The 27941-nt window shown below is 38.3% G+C and overlaps 1 protein-coding gene and 1 pseudogene across 1 annotated transcript in view; one reads left to right on the forward strand and one right to left on the reverse strand.

Annotated features, from left to right (window-relative positions):
• FBXL13 (F-box and leucine rich repeat protein 13) overlaps positions 1-27941 on the forward strand; it is a 248478-nt gene that overhangs the window by 159195 nt on the left and 61342 nt on the right. Inside the window, exons 13-17 of the mRNA XM_004739587.3 lie at positions 9896-9994; positions 10526-10643; positions 10744-10906; positions 23147-23266; positions 24264-24390. Coding sequence (XP_004739644.1) covers positions 9896-9994; positions 10526-10643; positions 10744-10906; positions 23147-23266; positions 24264-24390 — 627 coding nt within the window. The remainder of the gene's footprint in view (positions 1-9895; positions 9995-10525; positions 10644-10743; positions 10907-23146; positions 23267-24263; positions 24391-27941) is intronic.
• On the reverse strand, positions 10985-21187 carry LOC123394806 (annotated as a pseudogene).

Consider the following 27941-nt stretch of genomic DNA (forward strand, 5'->3'; position numbering starts at 1 on the left):
GGGTGTTATTATTCCCATTTGAGAGACGTGGGAACTGAAAAATGGTGTTCTGGTAAACATTTAACAACTGGCAGGGAGCAGGAAAAGCCCTGATTTTCAATGATTGCTGATTTCCATGGTGTAATTATTTTCACCATTAACTATTTCAAGTTACCAATGAGAAGTCACTGAAGAGAAAGTTAGAAGAGAGGTGCAGTAGTACACCATTATGTAAAGTTTTCACTATACAGATGCAATAAACATAAATATCCTCTAGAGCACAGATAATAGTAACATGTAATAAAATAATAGGCAGTGACAAGCTTGAGTATCACTACCTTTGTTAATATAACTTATTTAATTTTAAATTTATATGATTAATTTTTAATCTGTGTTTTGTTTTGAAGATTGATTTGTTTATTTGAGAGAGAGAAAGAGAGCACAAGGAGGAGGAGGGTAGAGGGAGAGAAGCAGACTCCCCGCTGAGAGAGAGGCTCATCTCACAACCCTAAGATCATGAGCCAAAACCAAGAGTCGGATGCTTAACCCAACTGAGCCAACCAGGCGACTCTAAGCTAATCCTAAAATTTAACAATTTGCTCTTGCAAGCTTGTGTAAACTGGCCCCACATACCACTGAAAATAATGCTAAGACAGAGTAACTTGCCCAAGATCATTCAAAAAATGTCTGGGCCGAGATTAGAACTTTGACCTTAACTAATTCTGAAGAACAGGCTCTATACCAGTAGACTTTCATTTATTTGTAAAACTGTAAAGTTCTATATTCGGCCTATGGTAAAAAAAAAAATGTATTATTCTTTTTGAAAAAATTATGTGGTCATCAGTGTCATTAATAAGAAGGAGGTCTGGTGGAAAAGCAGTCATGAATCAGAAAAGTCACAGTACAATTTCTGCTTTTCTGGTTCTTGTGCCTCAGTTTCCCTATTAAAGGAATGCTTTCTGTCTTTTCTGAATCATACTTCAAACTGCGTTGGGGGAAAAATAAAATTCATGAAAATCATTTTATGTTTCTTGTAGATAGAACTCATATAAATTTAAATGGATATTATAATATTAGTTTGACTATAACTTTATGATAGCCCTATTGAAAATAAAAATAAAGAAATATAACAAACACCTACTATTAGCTTCCATAGCTTCATGCAATCTCTTTGTAGGCAAACTGTATATGGATGTTTATTACATTAAGCAGTAAAAAATGAAACATCTGGCAACAATTTTTAGATCTTGAAGAATCAGATGGCAAAATGAGTCTCAGGGGACTAAGATCCGGTTTCACACTCCTGAAAAAAGGTTTCATAAAAATTTTAGTGTTCTCTGAAAAAGATTTCAGTTTATTCTCTGTTCCCTATCTTACAACATGACTTATATACAGAATTTTATAAACTCTTTACAAAACTCTACTTGTGCCTTTGGACCTAGGTGAAGCCCATGGTTAGAACTCTAGCTATAAAGCCATCATCTAGCTCAATAAATCTAGATAAACCAAGTAGCTCCGTGGTTCATTGTATTGTAGTGAGAATGTATTATGTTGTGATTCTCTTGGTCAAAGAGGAGATAAACATCCATTACAGTTCAGGAGAAGCTGTGAGTGATTGGGCCATTGGGTGAGGAAAAGAACAGGACTGTGTACTCTAAACAGGAAAGATAAAGTTTAAGAAGGGTCAAGCTTGCTTCTGCAGATCACAGCTCTGAGTTGTTGTGCAATGAGTGCACAGAGCTGGCATGCCATGCTTGCCTTCCTGGCATCTGTAGCCTTCACCGGTCTTGTATTCTAATTCCTCACTCACACTGGAAAATGAAATTTTCCTTTTTGTGACTGGCTGTCCAATGGTTTTAGAGAAATATTGCGATCTTTAACAAATGACCCTATTGACTACCTCCTCCCTCTGCCTTTGGAACTATTAATTCTAATTTACATTCTACAAACAATTTATTCAACAACTACTTGGTCTACTAACAAATAGTTGTTATATCATACTCTGTCTAAGCACCTGTGTTGTACTGTTAAAGGACGTGATGGATTAGATGCTGTCTGTGTTCCTTGGCAGGAATATCAGACATGTGCGTAAGTAATTATTATACAAGTCAGAAGATGTAAAACTCAAACTGAGGGTGATGGTGTTTGGTGCTCTGGGATCTAAGAGGAAGAAACAGTTCTACCTGAAGTGATCAGGGAGGGTACCTAGGAGAAGTGCATTGGCAAATGCAGAGGAGGGGAAGCCACGAAGAATATATAGACTGGAAAGTATGGGATCATCAAAGGGATAATAACTAGACCTCTCTTCCTCTCACCAGAGAGGACACAATATTTGAAAGCCTGTCAAGAACTTTAGCACAGACCCTGGGAAGAGTTGCTATTTTAGAAGCCTGTGGCACATTTGAATGCAATGAAACAAAATGTTCCATGTTTTGCAAAAAAATCTTTGTTTTTCTCTCCAACATCCATTCTACTTGTTAAGCCAGGCTTCTCTGAGGTCACCAGGAGGTCATGAAGGATATATGGATATGACTAAAGTCATCACATTATCCATTAGTCATTGGTTATGATGTTTCTTGAATGAGAGAAACAGCTGGAAATGGTACAGGAATACAGCTTGGGCAATGTCTACCTAAGATAGATACCTCTAGCTGTCACAGAGGGTCTGGCCCTACATATATCTCTTTTCTGTGTTGCTGAGCTAACTGGTTTTGAGACAATGTTGTAAAGAAGAAGTGGAAAGTGGAAGCTTGGTAATATGTTATTCTCTCTGAGATAAGTTGCTTCCTTCTTCTTTTTTTTTTTTTTTAACCACCTTGGACCTGCAAAGAGTGATCTGAGCTAGTCCTTGGTGCTCAACACTTCGGTTTTCATTTTGTATGGCTCACTGACAACTCATTTCCTTCACAGATAGCTCTGTCCTGTCCTACTCATGGGTTCAGACCCACCCAGAGACAGCTGGAGAGAACTTCCTATGATCTTCCCTGTCCCCATCAGCAGCAGTAGCTGTCTGCTGGGACTTGAAATTGGAATAGAATTGGTGTGGCCAATTTCCCTAACTTCCTAACCAATGAGAGTTTGACCAGCAAAGAACAGAGGGGCGGGGCTCTTGTTGGTGTCCAGACTAAGGCCACTTAACAACTAAATAAAGAGGGATTAGACCCCAAGTTCTGTAAGAATACTAAACAGAAAATGCAGAGGTATCAGCTGGGGCAAGTCCTGCCTTTTAACATGGTAAAGTATTCTGCTTTTTCCCTAAGAGAGGAATTTTTAATTTCAGGCTTATATTACCATTATTTCAGCGAAGAGAAAGGACAACTAATAGTTGGTCAGCCTAAAAGATTCTGGCATGAATATTTGAGTCATAAATTATTAGCCAAGCGTCTTTTTGGATATTGTAAAATAAACCATGTAGAGAACTAAGCGATTCATGCCAAGGCAAAACTAAAAAGCTCTTCTTAGAGGTTTTCCCCATCCCTTTTCTGGATACAGTCTTATTGGTTGATAGCACCAAGTGTTTGGCTGCATTGCAAGGAATCACTCAGCTGTGGCTGATTACTGCTATAATTTTTTCCCTTGTTCAGAAAATCTTGTCAAAAATAAGTTTCCAAGACAGCAAGAGAGAAAAAAGTTTTTTTCTTTCTTTCTTCCTTTCTTCTTTTCTCCCCCCCTTCCTCCCTCCCTCTCTCTCTCTCTCTCTCTCTCTATTTCTTCCTTCCTCCCTTCCTCCCTTCCTCTCTCCCTCCCTTTCTTTCTTTTTTTAGGGGAAGCCATTATTTGAAATACTCGTGGTAGGGTAGTGGCCCAGGGTCTGAGATAAAGGGGAAGAATTTGTAAGTATTGTAAAAAAAAAAAAAAAAAAAATCCCATCCCTGGAATTATGTGTCATATGGGGATAGGTGGCCTCTAGCCTTGGCTCTGCCATAGACAGGGATACTCAGGACCATTTGTTCATTCATCTAGCACTTAGGGAACACTCACTCTGTCTGACACTGTCCAGCACTGAGACAATCACAGTACTTTTTGGCATACCACTTATTTATGTTTGCAATGTGAGGGATGCACTAGAATGATCTCTCGAAGCCCTCTACCTCTGGTTCTTTTTTTTTTTTTTTTTTAAGATTTTATTTATTTATTTGACAGAGAGAAATCACAAGTAGATGGAGAGGCAGGCAGAGAGAGAGAGAGGGAAGCAGGCTCCCTGCTGAGCAGAGAGCCCGATGCGGGCCTCGATCCCAGGACCCTGAGATCATGACCTGAGCTGAAGGCAGCGGCTTAACCCACTGAGCCACCCAGGCGCCCTCTACCTCTGGTTCTTGAATCTTTACTTCTCGGAGGGAGCACAGTATACCCAAAAGAATAGTAATAGGAAAACTATTATCCAGTATCACATGCTAGGCACTGTGCTAACTAACCGGTTACTTCTACACTTTACCCCATTCTGTTTTCCCAAATAGTTCCTCAAAATGTTGAAAATAGAACTGCCCTATGACCCAGCAATTGCACTATTGGGTATTTACCCTAAAGATACAAATGTAGTGATCCAAAGGGGCACATGCACCCGAATGTTTATAGCAGCAATGTCCACAATAGCCAAACTATGGAAAGAACCTAGATGTCCATCAACAGATGAATGGATCAAGAAGATGTGGTATATATACACAATGGAATACTATGCAGCCATCAAAAGAAATGAAATCTTGCCATTTGCAACAACGTGGATGGAACTAGAGCATATCATGCTTAGTGAAATAAGTCAAGCAGAGAAAGACAACTATCATATGATCTCCCTGATATGAGGAAGTGGTGATACAACATGGAGGCTTAAGTGGGTAGAAGAAGAATAAATGAAACAAGATGGGATTGGGAGGGAGACAAACCATAAGTGACTCTTAATCTCACAAAACAAACTGAGGGTTGCCGGGGGGAGGGGGTTTGGGAGAAGGGGGTGGGATTATGGACATTGAGGAGGGTATGTGATTTGGTGAGTGCTGTGAAGTGTGTAAACCTGGTGATTCACAGACCTGTACCCAAATAGTTCAAAAAAAAAAAGAGAGAGAGAGAGAATATAATTATATAATTATACCCATTTTACAGATGAGAAAACTAAGGGTCAGGGAGGTTGAGCTGCCTTTTGTTTCAAGGGAGAAAGAATCAGAGCCAGAGTCAAACCTACTTCTGTTGACTGCAAGTCCAGTGTTCTTCCCCACTCCAATCTCCAGATTTTAAGTGTTCATTCATCTCCCCTGGACTTTTCTCTGGGAATACTTGTGGAAAATTTAGAAGAATTCATGACAGGACAATACCAAATACCTCATTCTTGCCTTATGGGTCTTCCATTAGCTTTCCATCACTCCTTACCTACTAAACTTTTCCTACTCAGCCCAAGGGTGATCTTGCCTCTTTGTCCAAGCCCCGTGTTCCCACTGCTTTGCTTTCGCCTGTGCTTTACCTTCGACTTGGAATTGTTTGCAGTTTTGTCTGTAGCCAAACTTTTCCAGATTTTATTTGTCTTACTCCTAATTTTAATTCATTCAGGCCCAAATAGTTGTCCAACACAGTAAGAAATTTTAAGAAAAAGAGTATAAGGTCATCTCTTTGGGGGACTTAAGACATGCAGATTATAGGAAAGAGTTATGGCTAAAATAGAGAGCTTTAGACTTGTAAGGGAAAGAAACGGAAAGTAGCTGGAGTCATTGGAACTTGAGAAATAGTTAAGGTTTGTGTAGATGGAAAGAGAAGTACAAGGTCAGACAAAGAGCAGAGAGTCCACGGAGTACTGGAGAAGTCAGATGTCTTTCTGGCTAGGTTTAAAGACTGATGACAGCTGGGACGGGACAGTTGAAATGGAGGTTACTGTTGAAGAATGTTAATCCGAAGGAACCCTGGGTTAAGAGTTTCAATGTCTGTGTTCTTGCTCTGTCACTTTGTAATCTGGGGGATATCAATCAAGGGGCCTGAGTGTTTTCTCATCGCCTGGAGGCTACCTCAATGTCCGGGAGAAGTCCAAGCCCCTTCAAATAGCCTGCCTCTTCTCCTGCTGTTCCCACCTCCAGCCATGTTGTAGTATGTCATCACGTGTGAGCAAGTCATTTAGGAGCTGAGACATCCGTAACATTGGATGATCCCATTCACTCTGTGAGAACTCTAACAGTGCTGAAAATGATTTCTCACAAAGCTACACAAGTTAAATAATACTCATACACCTGCACTCAAAAATGGAACATTTCCCCTACTAATTTAGTTATTTAACTTTGAAAAACAGAAATTCCTTTGTTAAGTATTTGGGATTGGAACTCTAAAGGCTTGAGGGTTTCTGTTTTAACTTCACAATGTGAGGCAACAATAAGATCTTAAAGCTTTCTTTTCAGTTATGCCTGATTCAGGTACTTAGCGGTGCCAGATAGGGTGGATAATCTCAAAGATGCTGATATGGATAAAAAAAATGCATCCAGGCAATTTCAAATGATTGGCCAAAACCAAGCAGGCAAGAACAAACGCATCAACTATGACTCTCAAATGTCCAAAATCCTCAAGGGAGCTGTGATGGTTGATTTTATGTGCCAACTTGAATGGCCCATGGGGTGCCCAGCTATTTGATTAAACATTATTCCAGGTTTGTCTGTGAGGGTGTTTCTGGATGAAGTTAACTTTTAAATTGGTGAACTGAGTAAAGTAGACTACCCTCCCCAGTGTGGGTGGGCCTCATCTAGTCTGTTGAGGCCTAAGTAGAACAAAGGGCTGAGAAAATTGAGAATCCTTATATATAAGTCTCTGTGCACAGCTTTATTTCTTTAGGATAATTTTTGTCTAATTCCTGGGCTAAAATAGATACCCTGTTCAGACATTAGAAACATATTTCCCAAAAACTCTTTTTAGAAAAAACTGTTCTGGTATTTCAGTCTGTTTCGGCTGCTGTAGAAAAATGCCAGAGACTGGATGGATTATAAAAAACATATATTTATTTCTCCTAGTTCTGGTGGCTGGGAAGTCCAAGATCGTGGCACTGACAGATTCAGTGTCTATTGAGAGTCTGCTTCCTGGTTTGCCTCCTTGGTGTCACCTGCTGGAAGGGGAGAGCGAACTCTCTGGGGACTCTTTTATGAGGGTACTATGCTCACTCACGAAGGCAGAGTCCAAAATTACCTCTGAAAGGACCTACATCCTAATAACATCACCCTGAGGGTTTAGGATTTCCATATATGAATTTTGCAGGGACACAGACATTCAGACCTCAGCACCAAATTTATTTCTCCCTGACTGAGGGCTTGGCTTCCGCAGCCACTCTAGATTGCATACTCAGCCCTGCTCCCAAGGTCTTCTCCTGGCCTTTGACTTGGTGCTCACTTTGTCAGTGTCTGCTGGGCAGCTGAAAACCTATTTAGACACATGGTTCTCATAATTCATTCATACATTCTTCCATTGACTTATGTAATAATATTATCTGTTCATTGACACTATAGGTACCCTGCTGGGGGCTGGGGTACAGGGGATTTAGTTCAACCACTAATTGTAACATTAATTTAACTATAGTTATGATACTTACATGGCGTTATAAGTGTATAATAAGAACCTGGCCTCATCTAAGGCTCAGGGACACTTTCTGACCAGGTAGCATTTGAGCTGAGCTCTGATTGTTCTGAGGATCGGGCACTCAGTTCCCTAATTTTTGGCTAGTCCTTTTTATATAGGTGGAGGCTGTAATGACAGAAACTTGGAAGGCACCTTCAGTGACAGACGGGACACAGGAAGCCTCCAAAGGTCTCCTAAGAGGTCCATTATAACTGCTATTGCTTGTCCTCCCTGTCACGCTGTTGTGAAGCTGACGTTGCGGGGGTGTTGCCTCTGCTGTCTGTTCCTGGGTGGACTCTCTGTTTTCCATTACTGAGTCTAAATACCATCTGATTTCCCATTCATTCCTATTTGTTATAGAAAATGAAACCTAACTAAATTATTTTAAGATAATTCATCATAGGCAAATGCATTTGATCCTTTGATCAGTCAGTATTTTGAACATTCTCCACAACTGCTGCTTCTGTTAATGTGGATAATGATAGTTGAAAGAAAAATCAATCCTACAGAACTTCAATCATCAAACAGTGTGTATTGGTATAAGACAGACCTATAAACCAATGAAATAGAATTGAGAGACCAGAAATAAACCTATATTTTTATGGACAATTGATTTTCAAGAAGGGTGCTAGGACCACTCAATGGGGGAAGGAACACTCTCTTAAACAATTTGGTACTAGGGCAACTGGATATCTGCATGCCAAAAAAATGAAGTTGGATTCCAACCTCATACTGTATACAAAAATTAACTCAAAATGCTTCAATGACCTAAATGTAAGAGCTAAAATAATAAAACAGATGAAAATACTGAATGTAAATCTTCATGACTTTAGATTTGGCAATGGATTCTCAGATATGACACCAAAACCATAAGCAACAAAAGAAAAAAAAAAAAACCCAGATAAATTAGGCTTCATCAAAATAAAAACCTGTGCATCAAAGAACATTATTTAAAAAGTGAAAAGACAGTCTAAAGAATGGGAGAAAATATTTGCAAATCATATACCTAAGGGTCTAGTATCCAGAATGTATAAAGAACTCTTACAAATTAAGAACTGAAAGACAAATAACCTAATTAAAAATAGGCAAAGGGCTCGGATAGACATTTCCCCAAAGATACACAAGTGACTGATAAATGCATAAAAAGATGCTCAATATCATTAGTCATTAAGGAGATGCAAATCAAGACCACAATAAGGTACCACTTCAAACCCGTGAAGAAATATTTTTAAGGGAAAATGAAAAATAGTGCTGGCAAAGATCTAGAGAAGTGGAAATACTCATAGATTGCCGGTGGGATGTAAAATGGTACAAGCACTGTAAAAAAACATTTTGGTGGTTTCCTAAAAAGTTAAACATAGAATTACTAGATGGTCCAGCAATTCCACTCCTAGATATCTAGATATACTCAAATAAACAGATGTATTTTCATGTTCATAGTAGTGCTATTCAAATATCCAGAAAATGTTAACAACCTAAATATTCAGCAATAGAGGAATGGCTGAATAAAATGTGATCTATTCATTCAACAGAATATTATTCAGCCACAGGAGTGCCTAGGTGGCTCAGTTGGTTAAGCGCCTGCCTTTGGCTCAGGTCAAGATCTTGGGGTCCTGGGATCGAGCCCAGTGTCAGACTTCCTGCTCAGAGAAGAATGTGCCTCTCCCTCTCCCTCTGCTTTCATTCCCTCCCCTCTGCTCATACTCTCAGTCTCTCTCTCTCAAATGAATAAATTAAAAAATCTTTTTAAAAAAGAATATTATTCAGCCATAAAAATGAACAAGGTACCGACTGATACATGATGCAACACCATGGATGAACCTCAAAAACATTATGCCGAGTGGAAGAAAGGAGACACGAAAGGCCATATATTGTGTAATTCCACGCACATGAAATGTTTAGAATAGGTAAATCCACAGACAGTGATTGATGGGGGCTGTGAGAAGGGGAGTGTAAGGAGCAATGGCTTCATAGATTCAGTTTCCTTTTAGAGTGATAAAAATGTTTTGGGACTAGATGGAGGTTGTAGTTGCATAAGATTATGAATGGCTAATGGCCCATTCAAGTGATTTGGTGTTATGTGAATTTCGCCTCAATAAAAAAATAAACAATAAGTTAACTAGACTTGTTATGATCATTCCACAATATATACATACAAGAAATTCTGTAGTAAAGAAATCAAGACCAGATTCTTTCCCTCTTAGGTCTGCCTGTTTTATGGTTCCAATTTTTAAAATACAGTAGCAAAATCATGACATACCTTTGGTTATTACTTCTTTAGTGTTTTATTAGATGTCAAGCTAATAAGTTCTTCCATCATTTTCATCTACTCTGTACAATTCAGATTTCAGTCCAGGGCTTCAGGAACATTGCAAACAGCTGCACTGGAATTATGCATCTGACCATCAACGACATGCCGACGCTAACGGACAACTGTGTAAAAGTAGGTAGTTGCAGAGTACATTTTCTTCTCAGCCCTAATAGATGGGCACATTGTCTAGTGGCTTGAGTTGCTGAAAAATATGAATGGGATTTTCATTAGTTTTTATAGTAAGAAAATCATTAAAACATTTACACACACACACATACATTTAAACATTTGAATCTTTACATACCCTAAAAAACTGTTTCCCAATTAGGGATATTTTTGTTTCAGAGATCATGCAGCCTAAGCATAAACTTTAACTTTAGTTCTATGCATCAAACTTCTAAATGCAGTGATTTTTTTAGCATTCCATTTTCTCATGTTTTCCCCCACCTTTGTACCATGATATAATTCTGCTTCCTCTCCATTACTCAAATATAAGTGTACTCAAATATATTGAATAAAGATACCATTGTCTTTGAAATTAGGAAAATCTCAGAGTTAATATGTCTCCTTCTGAAAATATTGGGAAAAACAAATAATCTCATTACTTTGCTAAACTTGTTCTATGCACTGTGGTAAATTTAATCATCTTTTTTTCTTCTAAAGGCTTTAGTTGAAAAGTGCCCTCGTATTACATCAATAGTTTTCATTGGTGCTCCTCATATCTCCGACTGTGCTTTTAAAGCTCTTTCTACTTGTAAGCTCAGAAAAATCCGATTTGAAGGTCTGTGATATTAAAAATGGGGTTCAGCATTAATGTTTACTTTTACCCCGGGGCATTACAAATACAATATTTGTCTTCTGTTTTTTTTTTTTTTAAACAGGAAATAAAAGGATTACTGATGCATGCTTCAAATTTATAGATAAGAATTATCCAAATATCAATCACATTTACATGGCAGACTGCAAGAGAATAACAAATGGGAGCCTTAAGTCACTTTCACCTTTGAAGCAACTGACTGTGTTGAATTTGGCAAATTGTATAAGGTAAATAAATAGTCATTCAGTTATATATTCAAGAGATATTGATTATCTAAAATGTGTGAGACCCTCTCCTCAAGGTGCTCACTGGTTAGTACACGTGAAAGTCAGGAGTCCACGTTCAGGGAAGTGCAGAGTTCTGCGGTAACACAAAGAAGGGGCACCCAGGTAGAAACATGGACTCTTATAAGAGTAAATGAATTCACAGGAACACCATGGGCTACTCTTTCTAATGAGGGTTCTCATGGCTAATTATGTTAACAGGCCTTTTCCCAAATGGGCATTGTTAGTTGCTCAGGAGAAACCAATCTTACTGAAGGGTTCCCTCTGGGTACGTTTGGTTTGATTTGTCCTCTGCGTAGAGTCCCTAACAGATGGACAGATGACAAGTTCTTAATGAAACCCTTTCTTCAGCTGGGCATTGGGCTTCTATCCTGGTATTCTCAAATGGGCAAGGATCAAATTCTTTTTTTTTTTTTTTTAAGATGTTATTTATTTATTCAAGAGAGAGAGGGAACGCATGAGCAGAAGGGAGGAAGAGGGAAAGGGAGAAGTAGACTCTCTGCTGAGCAGGGAGGCCAATGTGGGGCATGATCCCAAGAAGCAGAGATCATGACCTGAGCCAAATGCAGACGATTAACCAACTGAGCCACCTAGGTACCCCAGGAAAGCATTTTCTATTTAGGCCTCTAGGACTCCTTAGAATAAGAATAATTAAAAATTGTTACATGTATGAAGATATGAGTCACCATGAGAAAGAGTCACCAGAAACAGGAAAATAAATTTGACCTCCAAATAATTCAGATATTGGAGTTGTCAGACATAAGATATTAAGCAAATATGTACGAAATGTTTGAAGAAATTAATGAAATCAGAAATATGAGCAGGAACAAAATATGAGAAAATAACTAGATTTATTTAGAAAAAAACTTTTGGGAATAAAAAAATATAATACAGTTATTGAAATAAAGAAACCCAGTGGATTGCCAATCAGCAGATTAGAACTCACGGAGGAGAGAACTACAGAGATGGAAGATAATCTCTTCCATGATAGCAGAGTAAACAAAGCAAAACAAAACAAACAAACAAAAAAACCCAAAATATGAAAGAGCATATCATAGGGTAAAAAGACAGAGAAGTCTTAGTATCAGAGTTTCAGATTAGATTTTAAAAATCTGTAAAAGACAAGCCTCAAGCAGTACCTTTGAGAGTCAGAAAATATATTTTTTCTTCAACCACAAAATAATCCCTTTTAAAATGGGCTGTGTATGAAGCTTGTTGTTGTTGTTGTTGTTGTTTGTTTGTTTTTGTTTTTTTGGCTTTTTTGTGCATGAAGTTTGAAAGCAAGTTTCAACAACTTTCAAATGATTGGTATCAACAACTATATTCTCTCACTACAATGTTACTAAATTAGGAATCAGTAATGAAAAGGTAAATTAAAAACATATATATGATTAAAAGTAAAAATTCTAGGGTATCAGAATCACTTGAGGAGCTGAATAAAACTACATATGCCCAAACCTTACTATAGAGCTCCTAAATCTGAATATTTAGAAATGGAACCCCAGCTTCTGTATTTTTTTTTTTTAAACATAGATGCTTTTGATGCACAGACAGAGCTGGGATTAACTACATTAACCAATTAACTGGGACCATTACCTGAATAATCCTTTCTGTTGACTTTTGATGCTCCCTGGATTACAATATAAAATTACATATATGAGTCTATATGAATACACACACACACACACACACGGATGTGTATATATTGGTCTGTTTTCAGACTACCTTTTGTGTTTCGTTCAGTTATCTGTCTTCTGTCTAATCTTATACAGGGGTGACTGGGTGGCTCAGTCCGTTAAACGTCTGCCTTCAGCTCAGGTCATGATTTCAGCATCTTGGGATCAAGTCCCACATCAGATTCCCTGCTCAGCAGGGGGCCTGCTTCTTCAACTCTCTCCCTCTGCCTGCTACTCCCTCTACTTGTGCTTTCTCTCTGTCAAATAAATAAAAATCTTAAAAAAAAAAATCATACAGTATTTTATCTGTAAAATGGGGAAAATAAGAGTATCTACTCAGAACTGTTGTGAGGATCAAATATGTTAATTCATGTAATATGCTTAGAATAGTGTCTGGCACATAATAAGCACTCAATAAATTTATTTATTTATAAATTAATTAATAATAAGCACTCAATAAATAAATATTATTATTGCTTTGTAATGTTTTAATATCTAATGGAATTAGACTTTCCTTAGTAAGTTAGATATTTTTTGCCACTTTAATCTTCCATATGAACTTTAGAAACTTTTTTTTTTTAAATAATCTCTACCCATAAATCTTTCACCTTTAAATAATCTATTCCTAGTGTGGGGTTTGAATTCATGACCGTGAGATCAAGAGTCACATGCACTGGGGCACCTGGGTGGCTGGCTCAGTGGGTTAAAGCCTCTGCCTTCAGCTCAGGTCTTGATCCCAGGGTCCTGGGATTGAGCCCCACATTAGGCTCTCCACTCAGCGGGGAGCCTGCTTCCTCCTCTCTCAGCCTGCCTCTCTGCCTACTTGTGATCTCTGTCTGTCAAATAAATAAATAAAATTAAAAAAAAAAAAAAAGAGTCACAAGCAGTAACCACTGAGTCAGCCAGGTGCCTCTCCAAACGAACTTTAACAATTTGGTCACATTTCAGAAAAAATCCTATTGAGACTTAATTGAAATTGTATTAAATATATAAATTAATTTGTTTTATAATTATATATATTATATGTATAATATATAATTAACAGTTTTATAATAGTTATTTGATTTTGTCTTTACCTAAGAATCATTTATTGAAGATATATTCAAATTCCCAAATTACATACAACTAATGAATTGTTGAACACCATGTCAAAAACTATTGATGTATTATATTGCTGGCTAACTGAATATAATAAATAAATAAATAAATAAATAAATAAATAAAATGCTAAAAAAGAATTCCCAAGTCGTTTATGGCTAATTATCACTTTGTAAATAATTTTCAGTTTTATGACATCATGGTACAAAAAGATCGCTTGTACAATTTCTATCTTTTGGAATTGAGAGTTTTTTATTTAGGGGTAAAGTGGATGGGGAAGATGATGGTTATATTGTTTAGTGTGTTGGATACCTTTAAATATTGCATGGAACTTAGACTGAATTAGTTATATTATTCTAATTTTTATGCCTCTTTTTTGTTTGTTAAAAGCTCAGTATAACAAAAAAACTGTATCTTGATTATGTTCTTTTTGAATTTCTATTTTCATTTTATTTGATATTTATGCTATCTTACATGTTGCATAAAAAGTCATAGCTAAAGTTAACAAAACAGACTGAACTTGGTTTTCTCCTCTGTAACAGAAAATATATTTACAATTGATATTTATATTATTACTGTTTATATTATTATGTTTATTATATATATTATTCTTATATTATTATATGTTTGATATTTCTGTTGTGGCTGAGAAATCCAGAGATCAGCCTGATTTTTTTTTTTTTTTTTTAGTAACACACACATTTTAAAAATTTTTTTATTTTTTAAATTTCTTTTCAGTGTACCAGAATTCATTGTTTATGCACCACACCGAGTGCTCCATACAAAACGTGCCCTCCATAATACCCACCCCAGGCTCACCCAACTTCCCTTGCCCCTTCAAAACTCTCAGATTGTTTTTCAGAATCCACAGTCTCTCATGGTTCACCTCCCCCTCCAATTTCCCTCAACTCCCTTCGCCTCTCCATCTCCCCATATCCTCTGTGCTATTTCTTATGGTCCACAAATAAGTGAATCCATATGATAATTGACTCTCTCTGCTTGATTTATTTCACTCAGCATAATCTCTTCCAGTCCCATCCATGTTGCTACAAAAGTTGGGTATTCATCCTTTCTGATTCAAAATTCATCCTTTCGGATGGAGGCATAATACTCCATAGTGTATATGGACCACATCTTCCTTATCCATTCGTCCGTTGAAGGGCATCTTGGTTCCTTCCACAGTTTGGTGACCATGGCCATTGCTGCTATGAACATTGGGGTACAGATGGCCCTTCTTTTCACTTCATCTGTATCTTTGGGGTAAATACCCAGCTGTGCAATTGCAGGGTCATAGGGAAGCTCTATTTTTAATTTCTTAAGGAATCTCCACACTGTTTTCCAAAGTGGCTGCACCAACTTGCATTCCCACCAACAGTGTAAGAGGGTTCCCCTTTCTCCACATCCTCTCCAACACACGTTGTTTTCTGTCTTGTTAATTTTGGCCATTCTAACTGGTTTAAGGTGGGATCTCAATGCGGTTTTGATTTGAATCTCCTTGATGGCTAGTGATGATGAACATTTTTTCATGTGTCTGATAGCCATTTGTATGTCTTCAATGGAGAAGTGTCTGTTCATGTCTTCTGCCCATTTTTTGACATGATTATCTGTTTTGTGTGTGTTGAGTTTGAGAAGCTCTTTATAGATCCTGGATATCAACCTTTTGTCTGTACTGTCATTTGCAAATATCTTCTCCCATTCCGTGGGTTTCCTCTTTGATTTGTTGACTGTTTCCTTTGCTGTGCAGAAGCTTTTGATCTTGATAAAGTCTCAAAAATTCATTTTCACTTTTGTTTCCTTTGCCTTTGGAGATGTATCTTGAAAGAAGTTGCTGTGGCTGATATTGAAGAGGTTACTGCCTATGTTCTCCTCTATTATTCTGATGTATTCCTGCCTCATGTTGAGGTCTTTTATCCATTTCAAGTTTATCTTTGTGTATGGTGTAAGAGAATTTCATTCTTCTACATATAGCTGTCCAATTTTCCCAGCACCATTTATTGAAGAGACTTGTCTTTTTTCCATTGTATATTTTTTCCTGCTTTGTTGAAGATTATTTGACCATAGAGTTGAGGGTCCATATCTGGGCTCTCTATTCTGTTCCACTCATCTATGTGTCTGTTTTTATGCCAGTACCATGCTGTCTTAGTGATCACAGCCTTGTAGTAAAGCTTGAAATTAGGCAACGTGATGCTGCCAGTTTTGTTTTTCTTTTTCAACATTTCCTTAGCAATTCAGGGTCTCTTCTGATTCCATACAAATTTTAGGATTGTTAGCTCCAGCTCTTTGAAAAATACCGGTGGAATTTTGATCGGAATGGCATTAAAAGTATAGATTGCTCTAGGCAGTATAGACATTTTAACAATGTTTATTCTTCTGATCCATGAGCATGGAAAAGATTGAGATTATTCTCTGCATATTCTCAGACCACAATGCTTTGAAACTGGAGCTCAACCACAAGGAAAAGTTTGGAAGGAATTCAAACACCTGGAAGCTAAAGACCACCTTGCTTAAGAATGCTTGGATCAGGGGCACCTGGGTGGCTCAGTGGGTTAAAGCCTCTGCCTTCGGCTCAGGTCATGATCTCAGGGTTCTGGGATCGAGCCCTACATAGGGCTCTCACAGAGAGCCTGCTTCTTCCCTTCTCTCTCTGCCTGCCTATCTGCCTACTTGTGATCTCTGTCTGTCAAATAAATAAATAAAATCTTTTTTTAAAAAAAAAAGAATGCTTGGATCAACCAGGGAATCAAAGAAAGAACTTAAACATTTCATGGAAACCAATTAGAATGAAGACACTTTGGTTCACAACCTCTGGGATACAGCAAAGGCCATCCTAAGGGGGAAATACATAGCTATCCAAGGCTCCTTCAAAAAAATTGAGGGGCGCCTGGGTGGATCAGTGGGTTAAGCCGCTGCCTTCGGCTCAGGTCATGATCTCAGGGTCCTGGGATTGAGTCCCGCATCGGGCTCTCTGCTCGGCAGGGAGCCTGCTTCCCTCTCTCTCTCTCTCTCTCTGCCTGCCTCTCCATCTACTTGTGAGTTCTCTCTGTCAAATAAATAAATAAAATCTTTAAAAAAAAAATTGAAAAATCCAGAATACACCAGCTGTCTCTACACCTTTAAAAACTGGAGCATCAACAACAAATTAAGCCAGCCCTACACACAATAAGGGAAATAATCAAGATTAGACCACAGATCAATTAGGTAGGAACTAGAGATACAGTAAAACACATCAATGAAACTAGAAGCTGGTTTTTTGAAAGAATCAATAAGAACGATAAACCATTGGCCAAACTAATCCAAAAGAAAAGAGAGAAGGCCCAAATTAATAAAATTATGAATGAAAAGGGAGAGATCACAACTAACAGCAAGGAAATAGAAACAATCATCAGAAATTATTACCAATAGTTATATGCCAATAAGTTAAGCAACCTAGATAAAATGGATGCATTCCTGGAAAACTATAAACTTCCAAATTGAACCAGGAAGAAATTGACAACCTGAATAGACCAATATCTAATAACAAGACTGAAGCAGTGATTAAAAACCTCCTAAAAAACAAGAGCCAGGACCTGATGGATTCCCTGGGGAATTCTACCAAACTTTCAAAGAAGAAATAATACCTATTCTCCTGAAGCTGTTTCAAAAAATTGAAGCAGAAGGAAAACTTCCAGACTCTTTTTATGAAGCCAGCATTACCCTGATCCCCAAACCAGGCAAAGACCCCACCAAAAAGGAGAATTTCAGATCAAAATCCCTGATGAATATGGATGCTAAGATTCTCAACAAGATCCAAGCAAATAGATCCAACAGCACATTAAAAAGATTATCCACCATGACCAGGTGGGATTCATCCCTGGGTTGCAAGGATGGTTCAACATTCGCAAATCAATCAATGCGATAGAACAAATCAATAAGAGAAGAGAGAAGAACCACATGGTCCTCTCAATTGATGCAGAAAAAGCATTTGATGAAATCCAGTATCCGTTCCTGATTAAAACGCTTCAAAGTATAGGGATAGAGGAAACATTCCCTTAACTTCATAAAATCTATCTATGAAAGACCCACAGCAAATATCATCCTCAATGGGAAAAAGCTCATAGCCTTTCCATTGAGATCAGGAACACAAGGATGCCCACTCTCACCACTTTTGTTCAGCATAGTATTAGAAGTCCTAGCAACAGCAATCAGACAACAAAGAGAAATAAAAGGTATCCAAATTGGCAATGAAGAAGTCAAACTCTCTCTCTCTTTGCAGATGACATGATACTTTATATGGAAAACCCAAAAGACTCTAACCCCAAACTACTAGAACTCATACAGCAATTCAGTAATGTGGCAGGATACAAAGTCAATGTACAGAAATCAGTGGCTTTCTTACACACTAACAATGAAAACACAGAAAGGGAAATTAGAGAATCGATTCCATTAACTATAGCACCAAGAACCATAAGATACCTGGGAATAAACCTAACCAAAGAGGTAAAGGATCTGTACTCGAGGAACTACAGAACCCTCATGAAAAAAATCGAAGAAGACACAAAAAGATGGAAGACCATTGCATGCTCATGGATCGGAAGAATAAACACACACATATTTTTTAAATCACTACATAATTACTCCATTTCACTGTCACAATTTCAAGGGGAAAAGAATATGATTTCAAGAACCTATACCCAATATGTCATCTTCATTGTGTGTGGTAACTTTAATCATCATAAAGTTACCTTGTAGTCCTTGTTTAATATTTTTACTAGCATAGTGGGTTTTTTTGGGGGGTGGGGGATTATTTATTTATTTATTTATTTGTGAGAGAGAGAGAAAGAGACAGAGAGAACACAAGCAAGAGGAGAGGCAGAGGGAGAGGGAGAAGCAGACTCCCCACTGAGCCAGGAGCCCAGTATGGGGTTGGATCCCAGGACCTGGAGATCATGACCTGAGCCAAAGCAGATGTTCAACCATCTGAGCCACCCAGGTGCCCCTAGCATAGAATTTTGACTCAATGTACTGATTATTTGCCATGGCTATATTATTTTTACTTACATTTGCCCAATACATCTTTGTAATTTTTTTGTTGTGTTGTCATTTTATTTTAAATATGTTTCTTGGAGACTACTTGTAATTTAGGTTTATTTATTAAACCAATTTGACAATCTCTTGTCTTTTAATAGGGGATTTATATTTATCATTATTTCAACTTATTTATATTTATCATTATTGTAAAACTGATATATTAGGTCTTATTTATTTATATTTATATTTATAAATTTTCAACTTATTTATATTTATAATTATTATAAAACTGATAATTAGGTCTTCTTTGGTTTCTTCTATGTTTCTACAATTTGTACTTTTACCTTTTTGTTTTTATTTATTCTCTTTTTTTAAAAAGTTTATTTATTTATTTATTCGACAGCAAGAGATCACAAGTAGGCAGAGAGGCAGGTTGGGTGGGGGGGGAAGCAGGCTCCCTCCTGAGCAGAGAGCCCAATGCAGGACTGGATCCCAGGAACCCGAGATCATGACCTGAGCCGAAGGCAGAGGCTTAACCCACTGAGCCACCCAGGCGCCCCTGATGTCATTTATTTTTAATTCTTCATCTTTCTGCATTTCAGGGGGAACTTGCAAATATGCCTTCTACTTATTAATTCAGTATTCTAAAAGGGTCAGTTTGGTTTTGATGACTTACTTATTAGATTATAGTTGGCACACAATGTTGCATTAGTTTCAGGTGTACAACTTAGTGATTTGACACCTTTATAAATTATGCTGTGTTCACCATCTGTATGTAGCTACCATCTGTCCTATTATATCATTATTACAATCTCATTAGCTGTATTTCTTATGCTGTGCCTTTTATTCCCTTGACTGAGTCCTAACTGGAAGCCTGTATTTCCGCTCAGGCCTCAACCTCCCATCCCTCTACCCTCTGGTAACCATCAGTTTGTCTTCTGTATTTATAGGTCTGATTCAGCTTTTTGTTTGTTTATTCATTTGGTTTTCTTCTCTCTTTTTAATTTCACTTATGAGTGGAATCATATGGGGTTTTTTGGATTTCATTTATGAGTGGAATCATATGGTTTTCTCTTTCTCAAACGGACTTATTTCACTTAGGTCCATCCGTGTTGTCTCAAATGCACTCATCATTTTTACGGCTGCATAATATTCTATTGTATGTATTGTATAGTGTGTGTATTTAGATATGCATACTCCTGTTCTTTATCTATTCATCAACTGATGAACAGTTAGATTGCTTCCATAGCTTGGCTATTATAACTAGCGCCGCAATAAACACGGGGTGGATATATATTTTTTGAGTTAGTGTTTCTCATTTTCTTCAGATAAATATTCAATAATGGAATTGCTGAATCCCAAGGTTGTCTTATTTTTAATTTTTTAGGAAACTCCATACTCTTTTCCATGGTGGCTGTGCCAATTTACATTCCCATCCATGGTGTTCAAATTTTCCCTTTTCTCCACATCCTCACAGATGCTTATTATTTCTTGTCTTTTAGATACCAGATACTCTGACAGGTGTGAGGTGATATTTCATTGTAGTTTTGATTTGCATTTCCCTGGTGATGAGCAACGTTGAGCATCTTTTCATGTGTCTGTTGGCCATCTATAGGTCTTCTTTAGAAAAATGTCTATTCAGATCCTCTGCTCATTTTTTAATTGGAATTTTTAAAAAAGGATTTTATTTATTTATTTGACAGAGATCACAAGTAGGCAGAGATGCAGGCAGAGAGAGAGAGGGAGGGAGGAGGAAGCAGGCTCCTCGCTGAGCAGAGAGCTTAATGCGGGGCTCAATCCCAGGATCCTGAGATCATGACCCAAGCCAAAGGCAGAGGCTTTAACCCACTGAGCCACCCAGGCGCCCCCTAATTGGATTTTTTGGGTGTTGACTTGTAGAATCTCTTTTTTAAATGATTGATTGGTTTTTTCTTTTTCTTTTTAAATGTACAATAGGATCTAAGACAAAACTCCATTCTAGCTGTAGGTAACAATAGATGCTATGACAGGGAATCCAGATGTTTAAACAGGAATGGAATTAAGGATCACCATTGACTCAGGCACAAGGAACCACTTAATTTTTGCCAGAATTCTTTTGTTTTTAAAGATTTTATTTATTTATTTCACAGAGAAAGAAGAGCAGAGGAGAGGGGGCAAGCAAGCTCCCTGCTGAGCAGAGAGCCTGACACAGGACTCCAACCAAGGACCCTGAGATCATGACCTGAGCCAAAGGCAGATGCTTAACTGACTGAGCCACCTAGGCACCCTTTGCCAGATTTCTTAATTCCGTCTATGGCCAGGGGGCCCTTCCCCATGGTCTTTGCTTTTAGCTCCTTGAATTTCTTGTGTTCCTCTTTCTGTTTCTGCTTGAAACCTTCTCCTCCTCATCTGTCTCCTTGGACTACTTCAGGGGCCTTTTCCTGCCACATTTGCGACTGGACATGGCGCCTGCTACCTCTTCTCCAGACCCTGCCACCAGAAGCTGACTTTTATCAGTTCTTTTATATTTTAGAAATTAACCGCTTATCAGATATAATTTGCAAGCACCTTCTGCCATTCAGTAAGTTGCCATTTTGTTAGATTGGCTTCTTTTGCTTTGCAAAAGCTTCCATTTTGATGTCATTCCCCAATAGTATATTTTTGCTTTGTATCCCTTGCCTTAGAAGACATATCTAGAAAAGCCTGTCTATCTAGGACAATAAAGCCGTGTTTGCCATCTGTCTCAGGTGGCCATCTTTTCAACTTAAAATGCATCTTTTTTTTTTTTTAAAGATTTTATGTATTTATTTGACAGAGATCACATGCAGGGAGAGAGGCAGGCAGGCAGAGAGAGAGAGAGAGAGAAGCAGGCTTCCTGCTTAGCAGAGAGCCTGATATGGGGCTCGATCCCAAGACCCCGGGATCATGACCTGAGCCAAAGGCAGAGGCTTTAACCCACTGAGCCACCCAGGTGCTCCTCATCTTAGAATGTATCTTAGAATATTTTTGTTACAGCCAGGTTGCTCCTTATTAATTCCTACTGCTTCCTTACACTGTTTAATATGTTCTAATTTTTTTTAAGATTGTTTATTTATTTATTTGACAGACAGAGATCACAAGCAGGCAGAGAGGCAGGCAGAGAGAGAGGAGGAAGCAGGTTCCCTGCCGAGCAGAGAGCCTGATGCGGGTCTTGATCCCAGGACCCTGAGATCATGACCTGGGCCAAAGGCTTAAACCACTGAGCCACCCAGGTGCCCCTATGTTCTAATTTTTTAAAAATCATCTTCAGAGGTATGCTTTTTTAAGTCTTACAAATGCCATGCCATATTTGTTTTCCAGTTAGTAAAAATATCTCTCAATGACTACTCCAGCCCTGGTGTTTGCAAAGAGACAAGTTGAGCAGTTGTGTTTGAAATGTCCTTCTCCCTTTCCCCCTTCCATTCCCCCACCCACCAGGTAACTGCTGCCACATGCCCCCATTACAGATGGACAGGGAGTTGATGGACACGGGAGGTATCCACTTAATGTGGCCCATTCAACTGAAACAGGCCCATTCACCTTCTGCTCGGTACTGCTCGGTTCATTGTAAATCTGACCAGAGAGTATAGGAGAGGTCAGCAATCAACATACATGGCTCCCAAGGCTCTTCCAATCAATACACCTATGCGCAGGATTGTTGTGTGTGAAAGCCACCTCTCTTAGGATGTAGTGTGCAATCTTCTGTTGTGCTTTATTTACTGAAATGCTTTTTAGAAGGAACTGGCAGTCTCCAAATGGAATTAGAGCTCCCAAGGGAACAGATGGGCCAAACAGACCTCCAGTCATTTATAAAGCATGGTTCAAGATGAGGTGGGTGGTGGAAATGACACTGACACACAGGTGTCTCTGATTAGGAATACAGAGTGTGAGAAGACTGAGGTCAAGGTCTTCTTCCAGGTTTTCTGTACTTCAGCAGAAAAGAAATCCATAGGTCACTTACTGGATTTTTCAGCCCAGCTAACTTGACCTTATATTTATTGAAAATTCCTGTAAGATTCTGACCATAGTTTGACTGTTAGTCTTGGTTCTCCCTTTTCTAAGTTTTAGTGTTACTTTTTTGCAAGAAACTGCTTCAGGGACTGCTTAACTTGATCACATTTTGACCCCAAAGAGACCTTAAGGACAACCTGTCTTATTAATCATTCTAATAATCATGCCATCTAATTAAATGAACAATGAATAGGAAGAACATTGCTATCATTTATACTTTTTCTATTATACTGAAAGTTATATGATCAAATTTGGTTTTAAAATGTTAACACAATACCCATATAAAGATATTACCATGCTATTTTAGAATGTATCGAATATAGTAACTATTACTTAAGTAGTACTCTATATATTTACATTAAAATCACATGTAAAGCTTTTCTCTTTCCTACAGAATTGGTGATATGGGACTAAAGCAATTTCTTGATGGTCCTGTGAGCATAAGGATAAGAGAGCTAAATTTAAGTAACTGTATCCACCTGAGTGATGTCTCTATTGTGAAACTATCAGAGCGGTATGATAAAACAATAAAATTTTATATCATATCATTAGAAATTGTGTATCTGCTAATAGGAGACATCAGAGATAGACCTTCAGAGACATTTGGGAAACACCAGGAGACCGAGAAACTGGTCTAATAATGAGTGAAATAAAATAAGACATTGGAGTCAGATTAAACTAGTCTTTTGATCATATCTATTTCTTATTAATCTCACATTAGAGAATGTTTGAGATGGAGTCATTAACAAAGTTATCACTATCTAGACATGAGTAACTTCTCTTCACTTTTCAAGGATATTATCTCTACATAAATCTTCACTCCAGCGTTTCCCAAGAGATGTTCTAGCTGGTGGGTTTATTCCTGATCCTCCTACTTGTCAGAGATCTTATGTACAAAAGTAGGGGTCAATTCCTGTAGCAAACATGTCAAGGATTGACCTTGTACTTTTAGTGGTCATTCATCATACTTACATGATAGCTTTTTGTATACATGTGATATTTTTTCTTATTGGAAATTGTTATCTGAAATGAAATCATATATATATAATATTTGCTATAGGAATGATACATATATAATATATATAGTAATTATATAATATATAATAATCTACCTCCCTTTCATCATACTTTGTAATGCCAAATTATTTTCCACTTTATTTATTTATTTTTTTTTTTTAAGATTTTATTTATTTATTTGACAGACAGAGATCACAAGTAGGCAGAGAGGCAGGCAGAGAGAGAGGGAAGCAGGCTCCCTGCTGAGCAGAGAGCCCGATACGGGGCTCGATCCCAGGACCCTGAGATCATGACCTGAGCCAAAGGCAGCGGCTTAACCCACTGAGCCACCCAGGCACCCCTATTTTCCACTTTAAAGTTTACTTTTATTTTAAGAAAAAGAAAGTCCTTGCTTCAATAACATTTGCTTCTCTCAGATAGTTTTGATATAAAGAAATGATTACTGATACTGTGATTAAAAGCTAAAATTAATTCTTCATACTGCTTTCTTTCAGATGCCCTAATTTAAACTACTTGAGTTTACGAAATTGTGAATATTTGACTGACCTAGGAATTGAATATATGGTAAACATCTTTTCCTTGCTGTCAGTAGATCTCTCTGGAACACACATCTCTAACGAGGTACAGAAAATTTTCAGACTAGTTCAATGCCTTTTATTTTTTTCCAGTAATATAATCATTTTTCACTTTGTAAACAATGAATGTATTATCAATTATTTTTATTTCCTAAATTATTATTATAAAGGTAAGATTAGGAATATTGTTTCTGGAATAGTGACAGATGAGGTTATTTGTAAATCAATGGTCTTGTTTCTCTGCTTACAAAATGGCAAATTCAGTATTTTGAACAAGGTCTTGACAGATTGGAATGTTACATGATAGATCTGAAATCTGTTCCATTATAGAAGTTTGGTAATGTGGACATAATATATTCCAGTTGGCTTATATCTGTTTTTCTTATGGACTGAACATTCTGTAAGACTACCTGAGTACCTTGAGATCTCACTCTTTAGTTCAAAACTGAAGTCTAGAAATGCTCTTATCAAAACTACAAAAGAATACATTTTGAAGAACTGATTTCTGGGTTGCCTGGGTGGCACAGTTAGTTAAGTGTCAGACTCTTGGTTTTGGGTCAGGTTGTGCTCTCAGGGTCCTGAGATTGAGCCCCTCGTCAGGCTCCATGCTCAGCACACAGCCTGGCTGGGACTCTCTCCCTTTCCCTCTGCCCCTCCCCCACTAAAATAAATAAATAAATCTTAATTTTTAAAAAAGGCACTGATTTTTTGCAAGCTGCTGATGCTACTCATCAGAGTTGAAACTCGGTTCATACTCATCCTATCACTCCAGCACTGCCCCACTTACCAATCAAAAGGAAGATAAATCTGGAGAGATTTGCCAGTTTCTGAAAGACTTTAATGGGCTGTAGTTAGATAAGGAATGCGTTGGCTTCTCTTGAAGATCAGGCAGTGGAAGAGATACAGGAAGACAACAGAGGTGAGGTTCTCCCATCTGCTTGCCAAATCCCTGTTCATCCCTCAAGCTCATCAAATATCACCAGTGAGGCCTTCTCTAAAAAAGCCCTTCCTTCCAGGCAAGTACAGAACTACTTCTCTATGTGGATCTCCGGCCCCAGCACATCCTTGGACATGACCCATTTCTCTCCATTTCTCCCTGCATTACTGATAATCATGTTGTATCTATTCTTCCCCAACATTTAGTGGGCTAGATATAAGACTAGGGTCTTTCCTTTTTTTTTACCTAAGAGGGAATTTAAATTCAATCTCTATTCTGCTAGAAGTTCTCCTCTCCCATTCCTTGGTAGTGTCATCTATGTGTGGTTCCAGAGGGGGTGGAGGCAATTACATGGAGTCAACTTGTGATGGTGGAGAAAAGTCTGATCTTTTCAATGTTGTTTTCGGTCCAAGCTGGAACACACTGGGATGGCTGTAAGCTCATTTGGTCTTTGGTTTCCTGTTTTGTTAGATTCCCTGATGTGTCTTCCTAGTCCCTGCTCCAAAGCCCCTTTAAGTCTTCTGGCTCCTTTGTCATGTGTGCCTTGCTTTGGGCCCCTCTGGGTATGGGGAATCTGTGAGGAGGTCTTAGGTCCTTAGTCCTAGACATCCCCTGCAGACATTTTCCTGCTCTCCCATCTGGGTGTATTTGCCCTCAGGCCCGTGCCTCACCCTTCTCTCACTCCACCGCAGAGCGGCTGACTCATGTCCACTTGATTCAGTTGGATTTGGGGCTTGTGAGATATTCGTGAGCAATTGAAAGGGGAAGCAGAAGGAAAAGGCCAGAGTTTACCTCCACCTTTCTTTGCATCATCAGCAACAGCAGCAATAGCTGCATTTCCTTTGTGATCTTCTCCCTTCCATCAGGCCTCCTACGATTCCAGCTTCCCTGGTGACCTTGGCCCCTGGGGTCTAATCACAGCATCTGTTCTCCTTGGTCTTCCAGCACAGGGGGAGTAGTGGCTTCCTGCTGCTGCTCACATCTCTAGATTTGTCATTACCCTATTTAGCTTCTCAGTTTCTCTGCCACAAATGCAGCCAATTCCCTGTCACAATGACATTTCCTAGTTCTAGTTAGAGTTGTTTCTGTTTTATTTTTTAGATCTTAGCTGATACAACAGCAAGCATAGGAAAATTCAGATGCCTTGTTCCTTTTCGCAACCCACCAGGAAAAGGTGGGATGGGCTCCCATTTACGCAGATCCCTAAACCTATCAGGAGGTGCCAACCTTCTCTCCGGATGAATAGAGTCCAGGGAGGTCTAGAACAGGGCCCTGGATGGGGGATTTCTCAGCTTCTCGTTCTTTGCTTCCCTCTAGCTCCCCCTTCCTCTGCTCTTTCCCTCCTCCTCCTCTTTTCTGTTCTTTTCTCTTGACAGAGACTAATCTGGGGGTGGGAAAAACTGTCCCAACTGATTAACATGGTCTGAAAAGTATTATGTCTCAAGTCTTTCATGGTTTAAAATTTAAAGCTTAAAAGCCTGGGATCTTTTTCTTTTTTTCCCTCCTGTGTTCTATAAAAACCTTCCCTTTCATATACAAGTGGATGCCCAGCTGCTGTTAAAAAGGTCATGAGGTAACAAAAAGTAGAGGATCAAAGCACATTATAAAACACATCAAAATATGATTCCACCACAGCACTTGTCACCAGCCAGGAGTGTCTGGTGAACATTTGTGGAACAAAGGCAGTGAAGCTTAAATGTTTTATTCTGGGCTTTAGCACTTTGGGAAAACTTGGTTTTTATTTTCAAAAACTACATATTGAAGTTTTTTCTACTGAGGACAAGTTAAAAAATTAGGATATAAGGGCGCCTGGGTAGCTCAGTTGGTTAAGTGTCTGCCTTCAGCTCAGGTCATGATCCTGGGGTCCTGGGCTTGAGCCCCTAATCAGGCTCTTTGCACAACTGGGAGTCTGCTTCTCCCTCTCCCTCTGCCTCTGCCTCTCCCCCTGCTTGTGTGCTCTCACTCTCTATGTCTCTATCAAATAAATAAATAAAATCTTAAAAAAAAAAAATTAGGGTATAGCCTCAAGTCCCACTCGTTTTTTTTCTTATAAAGAATATACACAATCTGAGAGCTGCAAATGGATATCTATGAGGAGAATGTAGTTATGTCCTGCTAAAACATTGAAAAATAAGTCTTCTGAAGGTTTTTTGCTTTCTTCCTTCAAATTGGTTAAAGTCTGATCTAAAAGGCAAATGATTGACAATACAGTACTACAACAGCTGTGGAAGCTAATCTCAAACAGTCAAGATAAAATATGTCAGCTCAGATATCAACTTGGGCAGCTAAACACCAGTCTGGATTGTAGGTCTGATGAAGTGCAAATCTGACTGGAGACTTAACATTTGGGATTTAAACCCTGGAATGTTGCAGATATTCACTAGAGATCAAATGTGACCAATTGTGCCTCTTTAAAAAAAAAGTTTCTTATATTTTCTAATAATTATGTCCACTCTCAGTTCTTTTCAATAATGAGTTTTCAAAAACAATGAGCTTTCAGTTAGAATCATACTACTCATTTGGCTAACAAATCTTTATTCTGACTACTTTGTGTTCAGTGCTGGGGATGCTGGAATAGACAAAACAGGCATGGCTCCTCAGGCATGGGGCAAGAGGTTACAAACCGTGATGGGTGTGGGAAACAACCTTACTCAGAGTCA

Source organism: Mustela putorius, unplaced genomic scaffold (genome assembly GCF_011764305.1).
Source record: "Mustela putorius furo isolate JIRA1106 unplaced genomic scaffold, ASM1176430v1.1 tig00003845_pilon_pilon_pilon, whole genome shotgun sequence".
NCBI classification, from domain to species: domain Eukaryota; kingdom Metazoa; phylum Chordata; class Mammalia; order Carnivora; family Mustelidae; genus Mustela; species Mustela putorius.